The sequence below is a fragment of the Mizuhopecten yessoensis genome, unplaced genomic scaffold, assembly GCF_002113885.1.
Source record: "Mizuhopecten yessoensis strain PY_sf001 unplaced genomic scaffold, ASM211388v2 scaffold8313, whole genome shotgun sequence".
In the NCBI taxonomy this organism is placed as follows: Eukaryota; Metazoa; Mollusca; class Bivalvia; order Pectinida; family Pectinidae; genus Mizuhopecten; species Mizuhopecten yessoensis.
Window position 1 is genome coordinate 8973 of NW_018407485.1, and position 25164 is coordinate 34136.

Sequence of the window (25164 nt, forward strand, 5' to 3'; positions counted from 1 at the left end):
TTACTGGGCCCACTTGTCTAAGATTTCCCATAGACAATACATTGCTTGAGATTTTCCTTAACTTTGAGATGTTTTATACAAGTGACCCCTGGTCAGCAGTAGATAGTAGACTGATTAGCATTCCTCTACTTACGTCTGGCAGGAAGTCCGGACGAATCGGAAGAACTGGACATACATTCCGGGAGATCGTTTGTGTTTTGGTTGTCCTAGACGGCGATAGATGATCTCCAATAGGACCATGGTGGTTACCTACAACAACAAATAATGACTTCAAATAGCACTTTCTGTTCTGCTAGATACTGCAAGACTGTACTGGTCACATATAACACTGCCGTTAACATACCCGTATAAGCCGTTGTGTGTACAACAGAACCGCCGTTAAGGGTAAGAATGTTTGGTCCCCGGGTTACACATATTACGGTGTTTTGTAATTGGTATTTGTGCGTTTCTAGATAGTGTATTAAGAAAGCTATATAAGATGTATACGCTTTTGATTTCTGTAAACTTAAAGTAAGCCAAATTTATTTCTTTGGGGAAAAGTTATGATATATATCTTTCAATCAAGTAGTTGCACTGCTGCTTTTGTTACCAAGAGTGATTGCCATCACAGTGTAATATTCACATTTATGTAATTGGTTCTTTGCTCGTGTACTGCCTACTGCCTCCTAATCAGGGCATGCAGTAGACCCTTGAGAGTATGTTATTGACTCCCCTTAATTTGATTGGACTTGTGGGTTTATTTAAGCATTGTAGCGCGCATTATGATTTGTTTGCTTGGAAAGCTGTGTCATTCAAATAGATCATAAATACCATACAAAAACAGTTCAATACTTATATTTACGTTTTCTCTGTCTCTTATGTTCTTTTTTAACTTATAATTTATATTCAAAATTAAAAATGCCCGCCTTATCGACAGTCAACACAATTTCGTTCAATAGTTTGAACAGCGTATTGTCGCGTGCTGATTGGCAAACAAAGTAGTACTTTGAAATTTTAACAAACACTTCAATTTTATTCCACAATTCAGTATCAATACAATTGCGTATGCTATGTCTATAGGGTGATTTAAGTTTATCAATAGAANTACAGTGAACACCGTAAATCCGACCTTGCCCTCCATGAGGGAGTTATTTTTGGAAGTTTTTGTGAAGAATCCAGGCGTGAATGTATTTGTTGATTGTATGGGAACCTGACAACAGTCGGTAGATTCTATAACAGCCTCGTTATTTGACCTGTCATCAGAATTAAACTGAGGAACCGTGGATGCGAACCGCGTGAAACTGATAGCGTTTGAAGTGAGTGATCTTGCGACGGAGCACAGGTTCGTTACAAATGTCTGAAATGTTTATGTGTGCTGGACTCATATCAGTAGGTTTGTAACATATGTGTCAGTAGGTCTATAGAATATGTGTATTTCAGACATTTGTAACGAACCCCTGTTGACCAGTGCAGTGTAACAGACATATTTCTGATAAATTGCATGAGCGTTAAAATTGTGCCCATTGCCGGCATTGGTGATTTCAACCGATGTGCATTTTGTACGATATTGCAGACCTTGGTCTTGTTTTCGTTGTAATAAAAGTGTATTTTTATTTTATTTTTTATTATACACATAAATTTACAATGACATTGTCAAATCTCACAATGCCCAGCGATATTTCAGCAGCCGTCATGTTTATTTATATTGGATATTGTAGTTCCGGTCAGTGTTGTATTAATACGCTAAGAATTGTGTCTCGTGATGCATGGTAATTAAAGTCCCATCAACGACACAGTTTTCAAAGAGGCTATATAGTGACAATGCCATGCAAATGTAAATATAGTGACATGTCTACCATAATTGGCTACGTATATACATATTGAATCTGAGTAGATTATAAACAGGTAAGTGGACATCCGTCGTGTATTTTCTATAGATAGTATATGTGTGAAATGAGTGATTGCCTTAATTCAAAATTACACCTTTTTTTTCAGTCTATACAAAATATGTGTGTTTCCTGATGCATTGTAGGTTGATTCTGGCAATGTGTAATTTATTATTATTGTTAATTATTTAACTCTTTTTCAATATCTTTGAATTGGTGATGATGGCAAACAGGAAACAAACATATGTTATATTAGTTTCAAAGACATGCCAGTTTTATTGATGGAGGTAAACAGTCTAGCAGGTAGAAACTGGCAATTGGCAATTTAACCTCAAATTCTCACAATAGTAGAAAAATGATAATTGTAATGTATGCATAAGCCTCCAAGGCATCAAGAGTTGTTCCCCTTGATAATGTTACGCTTCAAGCGTCTCTGTAACTTAGAAGGTTCTTGAATAAACATGGCGGCCTGAAACACGTTTCCAGTGTCTCTGGATTCTCTTCAATTATTACTGCTAAACGCAGTCTGTAAACGTTACATGGTGTCAGAAACGTTGATCTGAACCAACCATGTCTGCTACGCCATTTGACCAACCACGTCTGGATTGGGGAGCCGGCGATCAGTACCAGGAATTTCTCCGATTCCGACAGCACGTGGCGTTCTGTTTCAAAGGCCCGCTCGCCAAGGCCGAAAATGCTGACAAGGCAGGATGGATCGGAATGTGGATAGGACAAGAAGGTAGGGAGATATATAAGACCTTCACATGGGAAAATGATCATGATACAGATGATCCTGTTAAAATATTGGACAAACTAGATGTTTACATCAGACCCAAGAAAAACAAACGAATTGCTCGTTACAAACTCCATCAAATAAAACAAACTGAATCTGAGACATTTGATAATTTTGTCAAAGACCTGAAGTTATTGGCAATGGATTGCGAATACACAGACAGTAATGATGTGTTGATAGACCTGATCATCGCTGGTGTTAAACACAAAAAGGTACAAGAACGTTTACTTGATCAAGGTCAAGACATTACCCTTACCAAAGCTATACAGATAGGTCAACAATACGAACTTTCTCAAGCTCAGGTTAAAATGATGCGAGGTGAGGAAATATTGAAACTTAACTGTACAAAACAACACAAAAAACCAGCCAGCAAAATCAAGAAACCAGTAAGCCCAAATTTAAAGCCATCACAAACACCGAAAACATATCAGTCAAACAACTACAGGAATAAGTCAAACTCCGGTAACATTTGTGGGAGCTGTGGTTTTACTCATGACAGTGGAAAGTGTCCAGCAAAGGGAAGTACCTGTAACTATTGTAAAGGACAAGACCACTGGAAGAAAATGTGCAGGAAAAGACTAAGGAACAAAGTACACAGTATTCAGTCTGATGAATATGAGACAGATGATGATGAACTGTTGACAATAAACACCACTACAGTCACTGATGTTAGTGTCATAGATGACAAGTGGGTCACAACTCTCAACATAAATGGAGAAGATGTGAAGTTTCGCATTGACACAGGAGCAAGAGTCAGTATTCTTACAAAGAATCAGATTGACAACATGTCAGGAATCCGTCACATAAAGGATTCTCACAGAACACTGAAGTCATTCAGTAATCACAGGATTAAGCCTGTAGGATCTGTTACATTACCTGTCAAATATGGTAGTCGGAAAGATGAAATAAACTTTGAAATTGTGGACATTGACCAAGAGAACATAATCAGTGGTGATTCAGCTGTATTACTCGGTCTACTACAAGTTCCACCAGACAACTCCTTGAGCACAGATCCTGTGTTAGTACTCAGTTCAACTCCTGCTGAGGATGAGTTAACTCGTGACTTTCCTGATTTAGTCAAGACTACAGGAACTCTGCCAGGAGAGTACAGTCTCTCTATTGATAAATCAGCAGAAGGTGTAATTCATCCAGTGCGTAAACTACCTGCAGCTATTAAGCCCAAAGCCATAGAGAAACTCAGAGAAATGGAGGGAAACGGATACATCACTCGAGTCGACAGGCCGACTGAATGGGTCAGTTCAATGGTAGTCAGTGTCAAAGGAGACAAGATTAGAATATGTATTGATCCACGAGATCTCAATAGAGCTATACAAAGGGAACACCACCCTATGAAAACGATTGAGGAGGTCATAACAGATATCCCAGATGCCAAGATATTTTCAGTTCTGGATGCAAAGTCAGGCTTCTTACAGATACAACTGGATGAGGCATCATCTTATCTTACTACGTTCAACACACCAATAGGAAGATACCGTTGGTTACGCTTACCATTTGGAATCAAGTCTGCCCCTGAGATCTACCAGAAAATCATGGACAACATGATTGCAGGTATAGATGGTGCATTTGCCATCATTGATGACATTCTGATAGCTGGGAGAGATGCTAAGGATCATGACAGGATCTTGCGTCAGGTCGTAGAGAGAGCCACCAGCTACAACTTGAAGTTGAACTTTCAAAAATGTAAAATCCGTCAAAGGTCAGTACCGTACATGGGACATGTCATCACAGATTGTGGTCTGAAACCTGATCTGGAGAAGGTTAGAGCTATCATTGGAATGCCTACACCAAAAGACAAGGAGGGGATTCGTAGATTCTTGGGATTGGTTCAATATCTATCCAAGTTTGTCCCAAATCTCAGTCAGGTTGACGCCCCCCTGAGAGTCCTTCTGAAGTCAGATACAGAGTTTCAGTGGAATCATGAACAGAATGAGAGCTTCATCAAGCTTAAACAAATCTGCAGTGAACCCCCAGTACTAGCTTTTTACAATGTTAGGAAACCGGTAGAGATTGAGTGTGATGCAAGCAAAGATGGGCTAGGAGCTGTCCTAATACAGGAAGGTCGAGTTGTCGCCTATGCCTCTAGATCGCTAACAGAGACAGAAAAACGATACGCACAGATTGAAAAGGAAATGCTCTCAATAGTGTACAGTTGTAGCAAGTTTCACAGCTACATATTTGGAAAAGAGGTAACCGTCTACTCTGATCACAAACCTCTTGAGACACTATTCCGAAAGACACTCCTATCTGCCCCGATGAGGATTCAGAGAATGATGATCAGATTGCAGTGGTATGATTTATCTGTTGTATACCGCAAAGGCAAGGAAATGCATGTATCAGATGCATTGTCGCGCGCATTTCTACCTCCAAGAGTCATTGAAGAGGAGGAGGAAAAATCTGAGATTATCAGCATGATATCGGTCAGTGCTAGTAAGTACACCGAAATTCAGTCAGCAACACGCAGTGAACTCCAGATATTGATGGACACTATACACAAAGGATGGCCAGACTCGAAAAATGAGGTCTACATTGAGGCAAAACCTTACTGGGATTCCAGAGATCAACTCTCAGTACTAGATAGCATTGTCTATAAAGGCAGCAGGATAGTCATTCCACCCAGCATGAGGAAAGAAATGTTGAGTCTCATTCACAAATCTCACCTTGGGATTGCAAAGTGTAAAAGCCGTGCGAGAGAGGTTATGTATTGGCCATGCATGAATGCAGATATAGAGGACACTGTCAGTAACTGTTCGTTGTGCGCCGAACATCAGAAACTACAAGGTGCGGAGCCCTTAAGGCCCACTCCTACACCTGATCTTCCATACAGTCATGTAGGTTGTGACATCTTTGAGTTCGAGTCCAGGAAGTATTTACTACTCGTTGACTATTATTCAAAGTATATAGATGCTGTCAAACTAGTATCTGAAACTACTACTTCAGTCATTGAGGTCATGAAGTCTGTATTTGCCTGCCACGGGCTACCCAGGAAACTACGATCTGACAACGGACCGCAGTTTACATCAGCAGAATTCAAGAAATTCTGTCAAACCAATGAAATTATACATGAAACATCAAGTCCACACTTCCAGAGTTCCAATGGAGAAGCAGAAAGAGCCATTCAGACCGTGAAACAGTTATGGAGAAAAGCAGATGACAAAGAGTTTGCATTGTTAGACTATCGCACAACACCCTTAGAAGGTATAAACCTGTCACCATCTCAACTCTTGATGAACAGACGTCCCAGGAATGCACTACCAGCCTCAGAGAACATCTTAAAACCATCAACATATGACAGTAAGAAAGTCAAACAACACATGGACGCACAAAAGGCTAAGCAGAAAGTCTTCTATGATCAAAGAAGAGGAGTGAAAGAGTTGTCTCCCCTTGAAGATGGAACAGAGATCAGAATGAAAACTCCAGGTACAAAGGCATTAACACCAGGAACTGTTGTTCAAAAGTCAGATAAGCCTAGGTCATACATTGTCAGGAGTAATGAAAGCGGAAGGTTGTTTCGGAGAAATCGTAAACATCTGCGTAAGAGCACAGAAACTGCAAACTACACACAAGGTCGGTGGCAGGGAGATGAGATGGAGGATATGAGTTCGAGTCCCAACACAGAACTCCAAACAGACATGTCAACATCAGTAGGGAACGAAGGTAACAGTTCTTCGCCAACAGAGCCAAATCCAGTTGTTACCCGGTCAGGAAGAATTGTAAACCCACCTAAGAGACTTGATTTGTAAATAGTGCTATTGAAGAAAAGTGTTAAGTGACATTTTCAGTGATTTATTTATGTTGCAGCAGCACTGTGTTAAAGGGCACAATAATCCCTGTGCTGTATGGCAGAACAAGAGTTCTGAATAACTTTTAGTTTATTAGTTGTTATGTAAAATTTCATTATTTCTCTTGATATTAATATCTACAAAGTAACCACAGTTTTAGAGACTGATAAGTTGGATAGGTTATCACAGACTGTGCTAAAACAAAAACAAACAAAAAAAGAACTCTGCAAATTTTATTATGTCTCAAAAATTCTTTATTACATAAGTTCATTTAATTGTTAGTAATACACTGTACTTCACATGGATATGTTCTGATAAGTAGATTATAACTGATTACATATGTTGTACATCATATTACTTTTCTTCTTAAAGTAAAGGGGATGTAATGTATGCATAAGCCTCCAAGGCATCAAGAGTTGTTCCCCTTGAAAATGTTACGCTTCAAGCGTCTCTGTAACTTAGAAGGTTCTTGAATAAACATGGCGGCTTGAAACACGTTTCCAGTGTCTCTGGATTCTCTTCAATTATTACTGCTAAACGCAGTCTGTAAACGTTACAATAATGACATTAATAGGAGTTTTGTATGTGGATGCTTACATCCTCCTAGCTACCTGCAGTAGGAATTGACTGCATACTGAAGATGGCTGTTAGTGGAATGTAGCCCAAATTAGTGGTTGTCTCCAAGGTGATAAAACAGTTAATGTATATGCATTGAACCAGAAATACTGTCAGGATATACCATACTTATTGTTTCTTTGATTGATGCATACTATTCATACACAGTATTGTTATGGCAATGATGAACTGTCGGCAATTCTTCTTCATTTGATTCAAAGATGATAGGGAATGGGAAATATAGGACAAATTCAGCACCTGCCATCTTGATAATCAGACTCTTGTAAAGACTTGGCCAAAATATTCTTGGAATAGGTTTATAATTGTCCCAAAATAGTAAAATCCAAAATTTACAAAAATAGAAATTATTTTCCCAAATTAAATTCATATTGTCCTTCTTATACCCCACATGAACATCCATGCCAAAAATTAGGACAATAACACATGATCTGACTGAACTGTAGACCACTGAAGAAACTTGCACCAAAACTTTAACCGGACGGACGCAAACGTTACACCATAATACCCCCGTCGAATATCGGCGTATAAACAGCTGCACAAGGCTATTCTTCGTAGCATATGAATGCATCGAGACACTACTCAAATTCTTTAGAAAACAGAATACTAAAATAGGGAAAGATGTACATACAGATTAACAGGAGAATGAATACACAGATTAACAGGAGAATGTATACACAGATTAACAGGAGAATGTACACACAGATTAACAGAAAGATGTATACACAGATTAACAGGAGAATGTATACACAGATTAAAAGGAAGATGTATACATAGATTAACAGGAAGATGTATACACAGATTAACAGGAGGATGTATACACAGATTAACAGGAAGATGTATACAAAGATTAACAGGAGAATGTATACACAGATTAAAAGGAAGATGTATACATAGATTAACAGGAAGATGTATACACAGATTAACAGGAGAATGTATCCACAGATTAACAGGAGAATGTATACACAGATTAACGGGAGAATGTATACATAGATTAACAGGAGGATGTATACATAGATTAACAGGAAGATGTATACACAGATTAACAGGAGGATGTATACACAGATTAACAGGAGAATGTATACACAAATTAACAGGAGAATGTATACACAGATTAACAGGAAGATGTATACACAGATTAACAGGCGAATGTATACACAGATTAACAGGAGAATGTATACACAAATTAACAGGAGAATGTATACACAGATTACCGGGAGAATGTATACACAGATTAACAGGAGAATGTCTACATAGATTAACAGGAGGATGTATACACAGATTAACAGGAAGATGTATACACAGATTAACAGGAAGCTGTATACACAGATTAACAGGAGAATGTATACACAGATTAAAAGGAAGATGTATACATAGATTAACAGGAAGATGTATACACAGATTAACAGGCGAATGTATACACAGATTAACAGGAGAATGTATAAACAGATTAACAGGAGAATGTATACACAGATTAACAGGAAGATGTATACATAGATTAACAGGAGAATGTATACACAGATTAAAAGGAAGATGTATACATAGATTAACAGGAAGATGTATACACAGATTAACAGGCGAATGTATACACAGATTAACAGGAGAATGTATACACAAATTAACAGGAGAATGTATACACAGATTACCGGGAGAATGTATACACAGATTAACAGGAGAATGTATACACAAATTAACAGGAGAATGTATACACAGATTAACAGGAGAAAGTATACATAGATTAACAGGAGAATGTATACACAGATTAACAGAAAGATGTATACACAGATTAACAGTAGAATGTATACACAGATTAACAGGAGAATGTATACTCAGATTAACAGGAAGATGTATACATAGATTAACAGGAGAATGTATACACAGATTAAAAGGAAGATGTATACATAGATTAACAGGAAGATGTATACACAGATTAACAGGCGAATGTATACACAGATTAACAGGAGAATGTATACTCAGATTAACAGGAAGATGTATACATAGATTAACAGGAGAATGTATACACAGATTAAAAGGAAGATGTATACATAGATTAACAGGAAGATGTATACACAGATTAACAGGCGAATGTATACACAGATTAACAGGAGAATGTATACTCAGATTAACAGGAAGATGTATACATAGATTAACAGGAGAATGTATACACAGATTAACAGGAAGATGTATACACAGATTAACAGGAGAATGTATACACAGATTAAAAGGAAGATGTATACATAGATTAACAGGAAGATGTATACATAGATTGCCAGGAGGATGTATACACAGATTAACAGAAACTTGACCTTTGTATAAAGTTTGACTAAAATCTGTCAAATAATGAAGTTGTTTACATTGAATCGGGACGGGACTGGACGCGACGCGACGGGACGGGAGGAGACGGTTTTCCATATAAGTGTTACATTTGCCTTGACCTTGGATCCCTGAAATACAATGATGTCCCAAGTATAATCATACTTGACCTTTGTATAAAGTTTGACCAAAATCTGTCAAAGAATGAAGTTGCTAAGTGTTTACATTGAATTGGGACGGGACACGACGGGTCGGGACGGGACGGGACGGGACGGGACGGACATGGGTAACACTAGGAGGCTATACAGAGAACACAGCAATTGGGTTTATATTGAAAACTATATAATAATGCTGACTTATTGCAAATTATGATTTAGAACACATCAAATTTAATTTGGACACTATTCTAAATGATTTGGGAAGACGTTTCAAAAACCTGGTTAGTTATTGCTATAGCTAGCAAGCAATAGGGAAAACAAATATTTGAAAACCCATTATGGCACAATCAAAATATCACAATTCGTGGTGGGAAACTGTAAGGTACAATCCTGGTAGCTTAATAACCAGGATAAATAAAATTGATCATATCTTTGGGACCAGATGGAATACAGACCCGCTTCTTAGAAATGGAATGACGATTATTTTAATTTTCTATGACGAAATATAAGAAAAGGAACAAATATTCTGCATGACAGACATGCAGTCTTACATCAGTCGTGTGTTACAGACGAGAAGTCCGCCACGGACAGACATGTCAGTCTTACATCAGTCGTGTGTTACAGACGAGTAGTCCGCCACGGACAACCATGTCAGCCTTACATCAGTCGTGTGTTACAGACGAAAAGTCCGCCACGGACAGACATGTCAGCCTTTCATCAGTCGTGTTACTGACAAGTAGCTCGCCACAGACAGACATGTCAGCCTTACATCAGTCGTGTGTTACAGACGAGAAGTCCGCCTCGGACAGACATGTCAGCCTTACATTATTCGGGTGTTACAGACGAGTAGACCACCACGGAAAGACATGTCAGTCTTACATCAGTTACTGACAAGTAGCTCGCCACAGACAGACATGTCAGCCTTACATCAGTCGTGTGTTACAGGCGAAAAGTCCGCCACGGACAGACATGTCAGGACGAGCAGCTCGCCACGGACAGACATGTCAGCCTTACATTAGTCGGGTGTTACAGACGAGCAGCTCGCCACGGACAGACATGTCAGCCTTACATCAGTCGTGTGTTACAGACGAGTAGACCACCACGGATAGACATATCAGTCTAACATCAGTCGTGTGTTACAGACGAGTAGTCCGCCACGGACAGACATGGCAGCCTTACATCAGTCGTGTGTTACAGACGAGTACTCCGCCACGGACAGACATGTCAGCCTTACATCAGTGGTGTGTTACAGACGAGTAGACCACCACGGACAGACATGTCAGTCTTACATCAGTCGTGTGTTACAGACGAGCAGCTCGCCACGGACAGACATGTCAGCCTTACATCAGTCGGGTGTTACAGACGAGCAGCTCGCCACGGACAGACATGTCAGCCTTACATCAGTCGTGTGTTACAGACGAGAAGTCCGCCACGGACAGACATGTAAGTCTTACATCATTCGTGTGTTACAGACGAGTAGACCACCACGGACACACATGTCAGCCTTACATCAGTCGTGTGTTACAGACGAGTAGTCCGCCACGGACAGACATGTCAGCCTTACATCATTCGTGTGTTACAGACGAAAAGTCCGCCACGGACAGGAAGTCCGCCACGGACAGACATGTCAGCCTTTCATTAGTCGGGTGTTACAGACGAGTAGACCACCACAGACAGACATGTCAGTCTTACATAAGTCGTGTATTACAGACGAGAAGTCCGCCACGGACAGACATGTAAGTCTTACATCCTTCGTGTGTTACAGACGAGTAGACCACCACGGATACACATGTCAGCCTTACATCAGTCGTGTGTTACAGAAGAGTAGACCACCACGGACAGACATGTCAGCCTTACATAAGTCGTGTGTTACAGACGAAAAGTCCGCCACGGACAGGAAGTCCGCCACGGACAGACATGTCAGCCTTACATTAGTCGTGTGTTACAGACGAGTAGACCGCCACGGACAGACATGTCAGTCTTACATAAGTCGGGTGTTACAGACGAGAAGTCCGCCACGGACAGACATGTCAGTCTTACATCAGTCGTGTGTTACAGACGAGTAGTCCGCCAAGGACAGACATGTCAGCCTTACATCAGTCGTGTGTTACAGACGAGTAGACCTCCACGGACAGACATGTCAGCCTTACATCAGTCGGGTGTTACAGACGAGTAGGCCACCACGGACAGACATGTCAGTCTTACATAAGTCGCGTGTTACAGACGAGAAGTCCGCCACGGACAGACATGTCAGTCTTACATCAGTCGTGTGTTACAGACGAGAAGACCACCACGGACAGACATGTCAGTCTTACATCAGTCGTGAGTTACAGACGAGTAGACCACCACGGACAGACAGGTCAGTCTTACATAAGTCGTGTGTTACAGACGAAAAGTCCGCCACGGACAGGAAGTCCGCCACGGACAGACATGTCAGCCTTTCATTAGTCGGGTGTTACAGACGAGTAGACCACCACGGACAGACATGTCAGTCTTACATAAGTCGTGTGTTACAGACGAGAAGTCCGCCACGGACAGACATGTCAGCCTTACATCAGTCGTGTGTTACAGACGAAAAGTCCGCCACGGACAGACATGTCAGCCTTTCATCAGTCGTGTTACTGACGAGTAGCTCGCCACGGACAGACATGTCAGCCTTACATCAGTCGTGTGTTATAGACGAGAAGTCTGCCATGGAGAGACATGACAGTGTTACATCAGTCGTGTGTTACAGACGAGTAATCCGCCACGGACAGACATGTCAGCCTTACATTAGTCGTGTGTTACAGACGAGTAGCTCGCCACGGACAGACATGTCAGCCTTTCATTAGTCGTGTGATACAGACGAGTAGTCCGCCACGGACAAACATGTCAGTCTTACATCAGTCGTGTGTTACAGACGAAAAGTCCGCCACGGACAGACATGTCAGCCTTATATCAGTTGTGTGTCTTACATCAGTCTCGTGTTACAGACGAGTAGACCACCACGTAAAGACATGTCAGTCTTACATCAGTCGTGTGTTACAGACGAGTAGCTCGCCACGGACAGACATGTCAGCCTTACATCAGTCGTGTGTAACAGGATAATAGTCCTCCAATGGACAAAAGATATCCTATCGATATTCTAACGGTATTTGATACAGTACCATATCTTAGGGTTGCAAAACATTAAAATCATACTGAATACCAATATTATTGGGTAGTGACAGGGTGTTTTGAAGGATACAAGACAACGTGGTGTCACAGGCATTGATTGAATTAGAAATATTTAACGTCTGAGGATTACATGGTTCTGTTATTTATCCTATACCACTTATATTAACGACCTAACGAGTTCTCTGGAAACGGACAAATATTTGTAATCACTAGAAAACTGACAAACATAATTCAAAATGGCCTCCAGCAGATGAACCATTGGTACGACACATGGTTGTTAAAACTTCACCCTTGCAAATATGCACATTGAAATAAAACCGGGAGAGTAGAAAAATACCTAACGAATCGGTTAGATAATAGAAAACATAGAATTGATATCACAATATTGACTCAGTTATTTTGACTTCGCTAACACTTTCCACACAAGAGGATTTTTTTCTCTCCGAAAAATGGAAGAATTCAAAGGAGATCAACTAAACTTTTCCCAAAACTAAGGGATCGTTCATGTCCAAAAAGTATAAAACGCCTTAAATATTTGGAGTTTACAGTATAAAGCGATCAAGTGTGTAATTTAATGTACCGTATAATCTTACAAATGATCTTTGTTTTGCCTTCGAAAATACATACCTGTAATACTATACTGAATGATAGCAGCATTATGAACACACGGAGGATACCGTTCATGACAGGGTAGTATTTGTCCCAGCAACCCGCTCCGCCATCCGATCCTACCGCCCCGTTACAGTCCATCTAGAAACATCAATGTGCATGTACCTTATATTAGAAGGTCATACATCGTAACACTACTCGAGAAAGTGTACATACAATCCACATCTACATGTATGTACACAACACTACTCGAGAAAGTGTACACACAAGTCACACCTACATGTATGTACACAACACTACTCGAGAAAGTGTACACACAAGTCACACCTACATGTATGTACACAACACTACTCGAGAAAGTGTACACACAAGTCACACCTACATGTATGTACACAACACTACTCGAGAAAGTGTACACACAAGTCACACCTACATGTATGTACACAACACTACTCGAGAAAGTGTACACACAAGTCACACCTACATGTATGTACACAACACTACTCGAGAAAGTGTACACACAAGTCACACCTACATGTATGTACACAACACTACTCGAGAAAGTGTACACACAAGTCACACCTACATGTATGTACACAACACTACTCGAGAAAGTGTACACACAAGTCACACCTACATGTATGTACACAACACTACTCGAGAAAGTGTACACACAAGTCACACCTACATGTATGTACACAACACTACTCGAGAAAGTGTACACACAAGTCACACCTACATGTATGTACACAACACTACTCGAGAAAGTGTACACACAAGTCACACCTACATGTATGTACACAACACTACTCGAGAAAGTGTACACACAAGTCACACCTACATGTATGTACACAACACTACTCGAGAAAGTGTACACACAAGTCACACCTACATGTATGTACACAACACTACTCGAGAAAGTGTACACACAAGTCACACCTACATGTATGTACACAACACTACTCGAGAAAGTGTACACACAAGTCACACCTACATGTATGTACACAACACTACTCGAGAAAGTGTACACACAAGTCACACCTACATGTATGTACACAACACTACTCGAGAAAGTGTACACACAAGTCACACCTACATGTATGTACACAACACTACTCGAGAAAGTGTACACACAAGTCACACCTACATGTATGTACACAACACTACTCGAGAAAGTGTACACACAAGTCACACCTACATGTATGTACACAACACTACTCGAGAAAGTGTACACACAAGTCACACCTACATGTATGTACACAACACTACTCGAGAAAGTGTACACACAAGTCACACCTACATGTATGTACACAACACTACTCGAGAAAGTGTACACACAAGTCACACCTACATGTATGTACACAACACTACTCGAGAAAGTGTACACACAAGTCACACCTACATGTATGTACACAACACTACTCGAGAAAGTGTACACACAAGTCACACCTACATGTATGTACACAACACTACTCGAGAAAGTGTACACACAAGTCACACCTACATGTATGTACACAACACTACTCGAGAAAGTGTACACACAAGTCACACCTACATGTATGTACACAACACTACTCGAGAAAGTGTACACACAAGTCACACCTACATGTATGTACACAACACTACTCGAGAAAGTGTACACACAAGTCACACCTACATGTATGTACACAACACTACTCCAGAAGGTGTACATACAATCCACATCTACATGTATGTACACAAGACTACTCGAGAAAGTGTACACACAAGTCAATCCTACAGGTATGGACACAACACTACTCCAGAAGGTGTACATACAATTCACATCTACATGTATGTACACAACACTACTCGGGAAAGTGTACACACAAGTCACACCTACATGTATGTACACAACACTACTCGAGAAAGTGTACACACAAGTCACACCTACATGTATGTACACAACACTACTCGAGAAAGTGTACATACAATCCACATCTACATGTATGTACACAACACTACTCGAGAAAGTGTACACACAAGTCACACCTACATTTATGTACACAACACTACTCGGGAAAGTGTACATACAAGTCACACCTACATGTATGTACACAACACTACTCGAGAAAGTGTACATACAATCCACATCTACAGGTATGTACACAACACTACTCGAGAAAGTGTACACACAAGTCACACCTACATTTATGTACACAACACTACTCGGGAAAGTGTACATACACGTCACACCTACATGTATGTACACAACACTACTCGAGAAAGTGTACATACAATCCACATCGACAGGTATGTACACAACACAACTCGAGAAAGTGTACATACAAGTCACACCTACATGTATGTACACAACACTACTAGAGAAAGTGTACATACAAGTACAATTCACGGCACACAACATCAAGTAAAAATACTAGTCAACTGTTCTTTCAATAGGGTTACATATATAAAATAAAAGTTACTTACAGCATCAAACAACTCACGGAATGCCTGTTCAACCTCTGTGTTCAATCGAGAAGCGCTAAAATCGTCGTAATAGGCAAGAAATCGATCCTTTATCCACGAGTTTATCTGAAACAAGGGAGGGAAATGCAGTAGATTTTAACTTGTTTTATGCTTGTTGCAACACCGATTGTTTTATTTTCTTCAGTGTCAATATCCAACGAGAATAGCGATAGTATCATATTCAGTAATACAATGGCAACATCAATTTTGATTTGACAGCTTTTTGCGGTTCCTGATGAACAAATCATAGCCATCTCGATTTGACAGCTTTAATGGTACTTAGTGAAGGTACCATAGCCATCTTGATTTGACAGCTTTAATTAAGCATTGAACTGTTTGTGTATGGTATTTATGATTTATTTGAATGACACAGCTTTGCAAGCAAACAACATAATCCCCGGATCAAATTTCGCACATGGACAAATACAGTGAACACCGTAAATCCGACGTTGCCCTCCACAAGGGAGTTATTTTTTGGAAGTTAATTCGAACTTTTCTCTTTGCTCATTTTGTGAAGAATCCAGGCGTGAATGTATTTGTTGATTGTATGGGAACCTGACAACAGTCGGTAGATTCTATAACAGCATCGTTCTTTGACATGTCGTCAGAAACTGAGGAACCGTTGATGCGAGACGCGTGAAACTGATAGCGTTTGAAGTGAGTGATCTTGCGACGGAGCACAGGTTCGTTACAAATGTCTGAAATGTTTATGTGTGCTGTGACTCATATCAGTAGGTCTGTAACATATGTGTCAGTAGGTCTATAGAATATGTGTATTTCAGACATTTATAACGAACCCCTGTTGATCAGTGCAGTGTAACAGACGATATTTCTGATAAATTGCATGAGCGTTAAAATTGTGCCCATTGCCGCATTGGTGATTTCAACCGATGTGTATTTTGTACGATATATCAGACCTTGGCCTTGTTTTCGTTGTAATAAAAGTGTTTTTTATTTTATTTTTTATTTTGCACATAAATGTTTAGTAACACACCAATCGTGTGAATGAGTGGAGACACGGCTACTCTCTGTTAAAGTTCTACGAGGTATTTACATGCAGTAACACACCAATCGTGTGAATGAGTGGAGACACGGCTACTCTCTGTTAAAGTTCTACGAGGTGTTTACATGCAGTAACACACCAATCGTGTCAATGAGTGGAGACACGGCTACTCTCTGTTAAAGTTCTACGAGGTATTTACATGCAGTAACACACCAATCGTGTCAATGAGTGGAGACACGGCTACTCTCTGTTAAAGTTCTACGAGGTATTTACATGCAGTAACACACCAATCGTGTCAATGAGTGGAGACACGGCTACTCTCTGTTAAAGTTCTACGAGGTATTTACATGCAGTAACACACCAATCGTGTCAATGAGTGGAGACACGGCTACTCTCTGTTAAAGTTCTACGAGGTATTTACATGCAGTAACACACCAATCGTGTCAATGAGTGGAGACACGGCTACTCTCTGTTAAAGTTCTACGAGGTATTTACATGCAGTAACACACCAATCGTGTCAATGAGTGGAGACACGGCTACTCTCTGTTAAAGTTCTACGAGGTATTTACATGCAGTAACACACCAATCGTGTCAATGAGTGGAGACACGGCTACTCTCTGTTAAAGTTCTACGAGGTATTTACATGCAGTAACACACCAATCGTGTCAATGAGTGGAGACACGGCTACTCTCTGTTAAAGTTCTACGAGGTATTTACATGCAGTAACACACCAATCGTGTCAATGAGTGGAGACACGGCTACTCTCTGTTAAAGTTCTACGAGGTATTTACATGCAGTAACACACCAATCGTGTCAATGAGTGGAGACACGGCTACTCTCTGTTAAAGTTCTACGAGGTATTTACATGCAGTAACACACCAATCGTGTCAATGAGTGGAGACACGGCTACTCTCTGTTAAAGTTCTACGAGGTATTTACATGCAGTAACACACCAATCGTGTCAATGAGTGGAGACACGGCTACTCTCTGTTAAAGTTCTACGAGGTATTTACATGCAGTAACACACCAATCGTGTCAATGAGTGGAGACACGGCTACTCTCTGTTAAAGTTCTACGAGGTATTTACATGCAGTAACACACCAATCGTGTCAATGAGTGGAGACACGGCTACTCTCTGTTAAAGTTCTACGAGGTATTTACATGCAGTAACACACCAATCGTGTCAATGAGTGGAGACACGGCTACTCTCTGTTAAAGTTCTACGAGGTATTTACATGCAGTAACACACCAATCGTGTCAATGAGTGGAGACACGGCTACTCTCTGTTAAAGTTCTACGAGGTATTTACATGCAGTAACACACCAATCGTGTCAATGAGTGGAGACACGGCTACTCTCTGTTAAAGTTCTACGAGGTATTTACATGCAGTAACACACCAATCGTGTCAATGAGTGGAGACACGGCTACTCTCTGTTAAAGTTCTACGAGGTATTTACATGCAGTAACACACCAATCGTGTCAATGAGTGGAGACACGGCTACTCTCTGTTAAAGTTCTACGAGGTATTTACATGCAGTAACACACCAATCGTGTCAATGAGTGGAGACACGGCTACTCTCTGTTAAAGTTCTACGAGGTATTTACATGCAGTAACACACCAATCGTGTCAATGAGTGGAGACACGGCTACTCTCTGTTAAAGTTCTACGAGGTATTTACATGCAGTAACACACCAATCGTGTCAATGAGTGGAGACACGGCTACTCTCTGTTAAAGTTCTACGAGGTATTTACATGCAGTAACACACCAATCGTGTCAATGAGTGGAGACACGGCTACTCTCTGTTAAATTTCTACGAGGTGTTTACATGCAGTAACACACCAATCGTGTCAATGAGTGGAGACACGGCTACTCTCTGTTACTAACGCCACAGTGAGCGTAGCGAGAAGATAAACAGATTCCACTAGACTAATCAACCAATTTCATATATATATTTAAAACAAAACATGTTCTGAAATCTTACCCCGTCTATTATCAACGAAAACAGCAGAATGAAGATTGCGTCCGTGACAATGCCAAACATTAGGAAAGCGTTGTACTGAAAAACAACAAATAAATTATTATCATAGCAAAAGAGTACAAATTGTGAGACAAATATCTACTGGACACGCTGAATGTGGTTCTTTCAATGTTCAAGATTTGGAATGAAACATTCAAACGATTTTCGAAATTCGTGCATAGGGTATGCAACGTTAACAGTCTTACATGTTTCATACAACTTAGGTGGTATTGTATGGGGTTTAAGCGGCCACAAATATTCTTTCCGGCTTGTCAGACAGATTTTTTAAGGGACAAAACAAACCAATCTATTAAAATCCCTCTACTGATGCCACGTAAATTCCCTCTACTGATGCCACGTAAATTCCCTCTATTGATGCCACGTAAATTCCCTCTATTGATGCCACGTAAAATCCCTCTACTGATGCCACGTAAAATCCCTCTACTGATGCCACTAAAAATTACTCTATTGATGCCACGTAAAATCCCTCTACTGATGCCAAGTAGAATCCCTCTACTGATGCCACGTAAAATAAACGACGTCAACATTGACAACATAGCCGTAAAGGAAACTGATCTTGGGACTCATTTTTGTCAGTAAACGTAAATTAAGATATACTTCTATATCTACGGGCGGGTCAAGTAGTAGATATTGGCGTGCATACTATAATTCTTCAGTAATTTATCAGTTTACACCGTTAATCATCGGTATATACTACAAGTAGTCGGCATACACTATAATTCTTCAGTAATTTATCAGTTTACATCGTTATTCATCGGTATATACGACAAGTAGTCGGCATAAACTATAAGTCTTCAGTAATTTATCAGTTTACACCGTTAATCATCTGTATATACTACAAGTTGTCGGCATACACTATAAGTCTTCAGTAATTTATCAGTTTACACCGGTAATCATCGGTATATACTCCAAGTAGTCGGCATACACTGTAAGTCTTTAGTAATTTATCAATTTACACCGGTAATCATCGGTATATACTACAAGTAGTCGGCATACACTGTAAGACTTTAGTAATTTATCAGTTTACACCGGTAATCATCGGTATATACTACAAGTAGTCGGCATACACTGTAAGTCTTTAGTAATTTATCAGTTTACACCGGTAATCATCGGTATATACTACAAGTAGTCGGCATACACTGTAAGTCTTTAGTAATTTATCAGTTTACACCGGTAATCATCGGTATATACTACAAGTAGTCGGCATACACTGTAAGTCTTTAGTAATTTATCAGTTTACACCGGTAATCATCGGTATATACTACAAGTAGTCGGCATACACTGTAAGTCTTTAGTAATTTATCAGTTTACACCGGTAATCATCGGTATATACTACAAGTAGTCGGCATACACTGTAAGTCTTTAGTAATTTATCAGTTTACACCGGTAATCATCGGTATATACTACAAGTAGTCGGCATACACTGTAAGTCTTTAGTAATTTATCAGTTTACACCGGTAATCATCGGTATATACTACAAGTAGTCGGCATACACTGTAAGTCTTTAGTAATTTATCAGTTTACACCGGTAATCATCGGTATATACTACAAGGAGTCGGCATACACTATAAGTCTTTAGTAATTTATCAGTTTACACCGGTAATCATCGGTATATACTCCAAGGAGTCGGCATACACTGTAAGTCTTTAGTAATTTATCAGTTTACACCGGTAATCATCGGTATATACTACAAGTAGTCGGCATACACTGTAAGTCTTCAGTAATTTATCAGTTTACACCGGTAATCATCGGTATATACTACAAGTAGTCGACTTACACTGTAAGTCTTCAGTAATTTATCAGTTTACACCGGTAATCATCGGAATATACTACAAGTAGTCGGCATACACTGTAAGTCTTTAGTAATTTATCAGTTTACACCGTTAATCATCAGTATATACTACAAGGAGTCGGCATATACTGTAAGTCTTTAGTAATTTATCAGTTTCCACCGTTAATCATCAATATATACTACAAGTAGTCGGCATACAGTGTAAGTCTTTAGTAATTTATCAGTTTACACCGTTAATCATCAGTATATACTACAAGCAGTCGGCATACACTATAAGTCTTTAGTAATTTATCAGTTTACACCGGTAATCATCGGTATATACTACAAGTAGTCGGCATACACTGTAAGTCTTCAGTAATTTATCAATTTACACCGTTAATCATCAGTATATACTACAAGGAGTCGGCATATACTATAAGTCTTTAGTAATTTATCAGTTTACACCGGCAATCATCGGTATATACTCCAAGGAGTCGGCATACACTGTAAGTCTTTAGTAATTTATCAGTTTACACCGGTAATCATCGGTATATACTACAAGTAGTCGGCATACACTGTAAGTCTTTAGTAATTTATCAGTTTACACCGTTAATCATCGGTATATACTACAAGTAGTCGGCATACACTATAAGTCTTTAGTAATTTATCAGTTTACACCGTTAATCATCGGTATATACTACAAGGAGTCGGCATACACTATAAGTCTTCAGTAATTTATCAATTTACACCGTTAATCATCAATATATACTACAAGTTGTCGGCATACACTATAAGTTTTCAGTATAAAATCAGTATGTACTACAAGTTATCATATATACAATATGATTATTCAGTAATTACCAGTTACCAACACGAATTATCAGTATATAATCAGTATGTAAACAGTGAATCGGTTGTCGATATACTTACAATAATGACGAGAAGTTTCTTGTGACAGACGACCCCCAGCAGTCCCAGACACCCAAAATTCGTGTGGAGAATAAGCATGAAGAACAGCCCGTAGACCAGGCCTGAAGAAAGGTTCCCGAGAGGCATGCCGTGCACCACAAATTGATTGAGAAGGGGGAACGTTGCATGTTGTAATACCCCATCCTTGACAATCAGCACAGTTCCCACGATGATGTAAAGGAGGCCTATTAGCTGGAAAGTGTACATTCAAACTAGACATAGATAATAAAACGGAAAATAGTGTGAGCAAATCTCATAAAGGTTATATCAGAGGAAAATTCATGTTAAATCGAATATCCACACGTGATTACCGTGTTATTTGCACTCGTGTAAAATTACCTATTGTAATGTAAAATAATGATGAAATACCTCGCAGAATTCCAGTTTCATTGAGTCAAAATGAAGACACGACAAACAGATTTAGAACCTAAACTTTACCACAAGAATGACCTGAAGAGCGTGTTTTCATACGTTTTTATCAATAATATATGGAATGAGAAGGTATGTTAAACATTTATTATACTGACATGTAAGCATATAAAAACTACAACTAATTACAGGCGTGAATGCATAAACCAACTACAGACGTGGATATATATACAGCCAATCACAGAGGTTGATATATATACAGCCAATCACAGAGGTTGATATATATACAGCCAATCACAGAGGTTGATAAATACAACTAATGGCAAACGTGAATATGTATAAATCACCTTGAATCATACAACCTCTCCCAGATGCAGACAACCAATCAAAGACGTTGCTACATACAGCCAATAACGAACGTGGACATGCAAAACGATCACTAACGTGGATACATACATTTGTTAACGTTGAAACACCACACATAGTCTGTAGTTTCGTCGCATATTGTGTATATGTTTAGTTCCAAACCTTACAGTTTCTGGTATATGGAGTTCAAAATGAGTACGGACTGTTAAACACAAGTATACTATAATATACCGGTGTAGGGACTCCCAATAATAGGTGCAAAGGCTGCATCACCAACTTTTCTAAAACAGGTCATCATATAAGTAAAGAATACAAAAAGTTGAATATGGTAAACTTAAGCCATAACCAAAACGTTCTACTGAAAATACCGCGAGAAGGGTAAATGTCTAGTAGATAGAGGAAGCGTACTTGTGAGACTGGTGCTCTCTGGTGACTGGTGTCAGATTTTGAAGTTTTCCAGATGACACCACCTCCTCGGGGAGGTAGTAAGGGCACCGACACTGCAGGTCAGGTAGCTCTTCCACATTTTCTGACGCCCGTCAGTGTCAATTGTATGTGGTAATCTGTGGTCAACATTAGTGACAACAATTGTATTCCTGGTGAGGACGTACAAGTGATTTGTAGAGTTGTTTGAGCAGATATCCATATACATATGTCCTACTGACTAGACAAGTAGTAGGGCTGTACTCTCCCAGATCTATAGTAGGGCTGTACTCTCCCAGATCTATAGGAGGCTGTACTCTCCCAGATCTATAGTAGGCTGTACTCTCCCAGATCTATAGTAGGGCTGTACTCTCCCAGGTCTATAGTAGGGCTGTTCTCTCCCAGATCCATAGTAGGGCTGTACTCTCCCAGATCTATATTAGGGCTGTACTCGCCCAGATCTATAGTAGGGCTGGACTCGCCCAGATCTATAGTAGGGCTGTACTCGCCCAGATGTATAGTAGGGTTGTGCTCGCCCAGATCTATAGTAGGGCTGTACTCGCCCAGATCGATAGTAGGGCTGTACTCTCCCAGATCTATAGGAGGGCTGTACTCTCCCAGGTCTATAGTAGGGCTGTTCTCTCCCAGATCTATAGTAGGGCTGTACTCTCCCAGGTCTATAGTAGGGCTGTGCTTTCCCAGATCTATAGTAGGGCTGTACTCTCCCAGGTCTATAGTAGGGCTGTGCTCTCCCAGATCTATAGTAGGGCTGTACTCGCCCAGATCTAAAGTAAGGCTGTACTATCCCAGATCTAAAGTAGGCTGTCCTCGCCCAGATCTATAGTAGGTCTGTCCTCGCCCAGATCTATAGTAGGGTTGTACTGGCCCAGATCTATAGTAGGGCTGTACTCTCCCAGATCTATAGGAGGCTGTACTCTCCCAGGTCTATAGTAGGGCTGTTCTCTCCCAGATCCATAGTAGGGCTGTACTCTCCCAGATCTATATTAGGGCTGTACTCGCCCAGATCTATAGTAGGACTGTACTCGCCCAGATCTAAAGTAGGGCTGTACTCTCCCAGATCTATAGTAGGACTGTTCTCGCCCAGATCTATAGTAGGGCTGTACTCTCCCAGATCTATATTAGGGCTGTACTCGCCCAGATCTATAGTAGTGCTGTACTCGCCCAGATCTAAATTAGGGCTGTACTATCCCAGATCTAAAGTAGGCTGGACTCGCCCAGATCTATAGTAGGGCTGTACTCGCCCAGATCTAAAGTAGGGCTGTACTATCCCAGATCTAAAGTAGGCTGTACTCGCCCAGATCTATAGTAGGGCTGTACTCGCCCAGATCTATAGTAGGGCTGTACTCGCCCAGATCTATAGTAGGGCTGTACTCTCCCAGATCTATAGTAGGGCTGTACTCGCCCAGATCTAAAGTAGGCTGTACTCTCCCAGATCTAAAGTAGGCTGTACTCGCCCAGATCTATAGTAGGGCTGTACTCGCCCAGATCTATAGTAGGGCTGTACTCGCCCAGATCTATAGTAGGGTTGTACTCTCCCAGATCTATAGTAGGGCTGTACTCTCCCAGATCTATAGTAGGGTTGTACTCTCCCAGATCTATAACCTCAGTAGTGTATGTTGACAGAAGGTACGTCATTATGCTCCATGTGCTTCAAAATATGTTCCCATATGATTCTTTACACAATTGTACACCAGACCGCTGTCAGGCTGATAGGTGTAGTTACCAGAGTCGGCTTTGTCCCTATTTGGCAGATTGGGGTAACGTTGGCATGTTCAGTCTACTGGTAGGATTCCTCCCATTTACTTATATGGAAAATTTGTGAGAGTGGTTTTTTGATAACATCTTTTGTAGCACAAAAGAATTTCGGATAAAGCCCGGCTGGAAGTGCTTCGAAATAATGTTGATGAAACACGGAAACATATTGATCATCATTGAATACAAAAACACGGACAAAATACTGGTTCATCAGAACATAGTTTCCTCCTCAGCTATGGTTTATTCTCCATTGGACTTATATGCTCTATTTACTTTATCTTTGGTTTTAGCTTTGTCTCTCATCTATCTCTAGAATAATCTGGGTTTATCCTTTTTGCTTGTTATAAGATTATTTTCGTAAAAGTACTTGAACTTACGCATTGTCTGATCTGCTTCAATCCTGGCCATTTTTAAAGATTGGAGTGCTTTTGGATAGTACAGTGCCGATATATATTTAATTTTCTGTGTAGTTTCTAATTGCATAGAAGGCATCTTTAGATGTGTGTTTTCCCTGATGTCTTTGGCCAGTCATTTTATTTTACTAAATATCTCAGTCAGTAGCTTTCTCTTTCTATATCCTTCATACCAACGTTACAATTTGTTAACAAATAGCGGTGTTGGTCCATTTAAAAA

At 40.1% G+C, this 25164-nt stretch overlaps 1 protein-coding gene across 1 annotated transcript in view; it reads right to left on the bottom strand.

Moving 5' to 3' along the window:
- Positions 1-25164, bottom strand: part of LOC110455589 — a gene marked incomplete at its 3' end in the record, with an annotated part of 39636 nt that overhangs the window by 4672 nt on the left and 9800 nt on the right. The window contains exons 3-7 of the mRNA XM_021505784.1: positions 21559-21789; positions 18801-18875; positions 15776-15880; positions 13346-13468; positions 134-249 (exon numbers count right to left, since the gene is read on the bottom strand). Coding sequence (XP_021361459.1) covers positions 134-249; positions 13346-13468; positions 15776-15880; positions 18801-18875; positions 21559-21789 — 650 coding nt within the window. The remainder of the gene's footprint in view (positions 1-133; positions 250-13345; positions 13469-15775; positions 15881-18800; positions 18876-21558; positions 21790-25164) is intronic.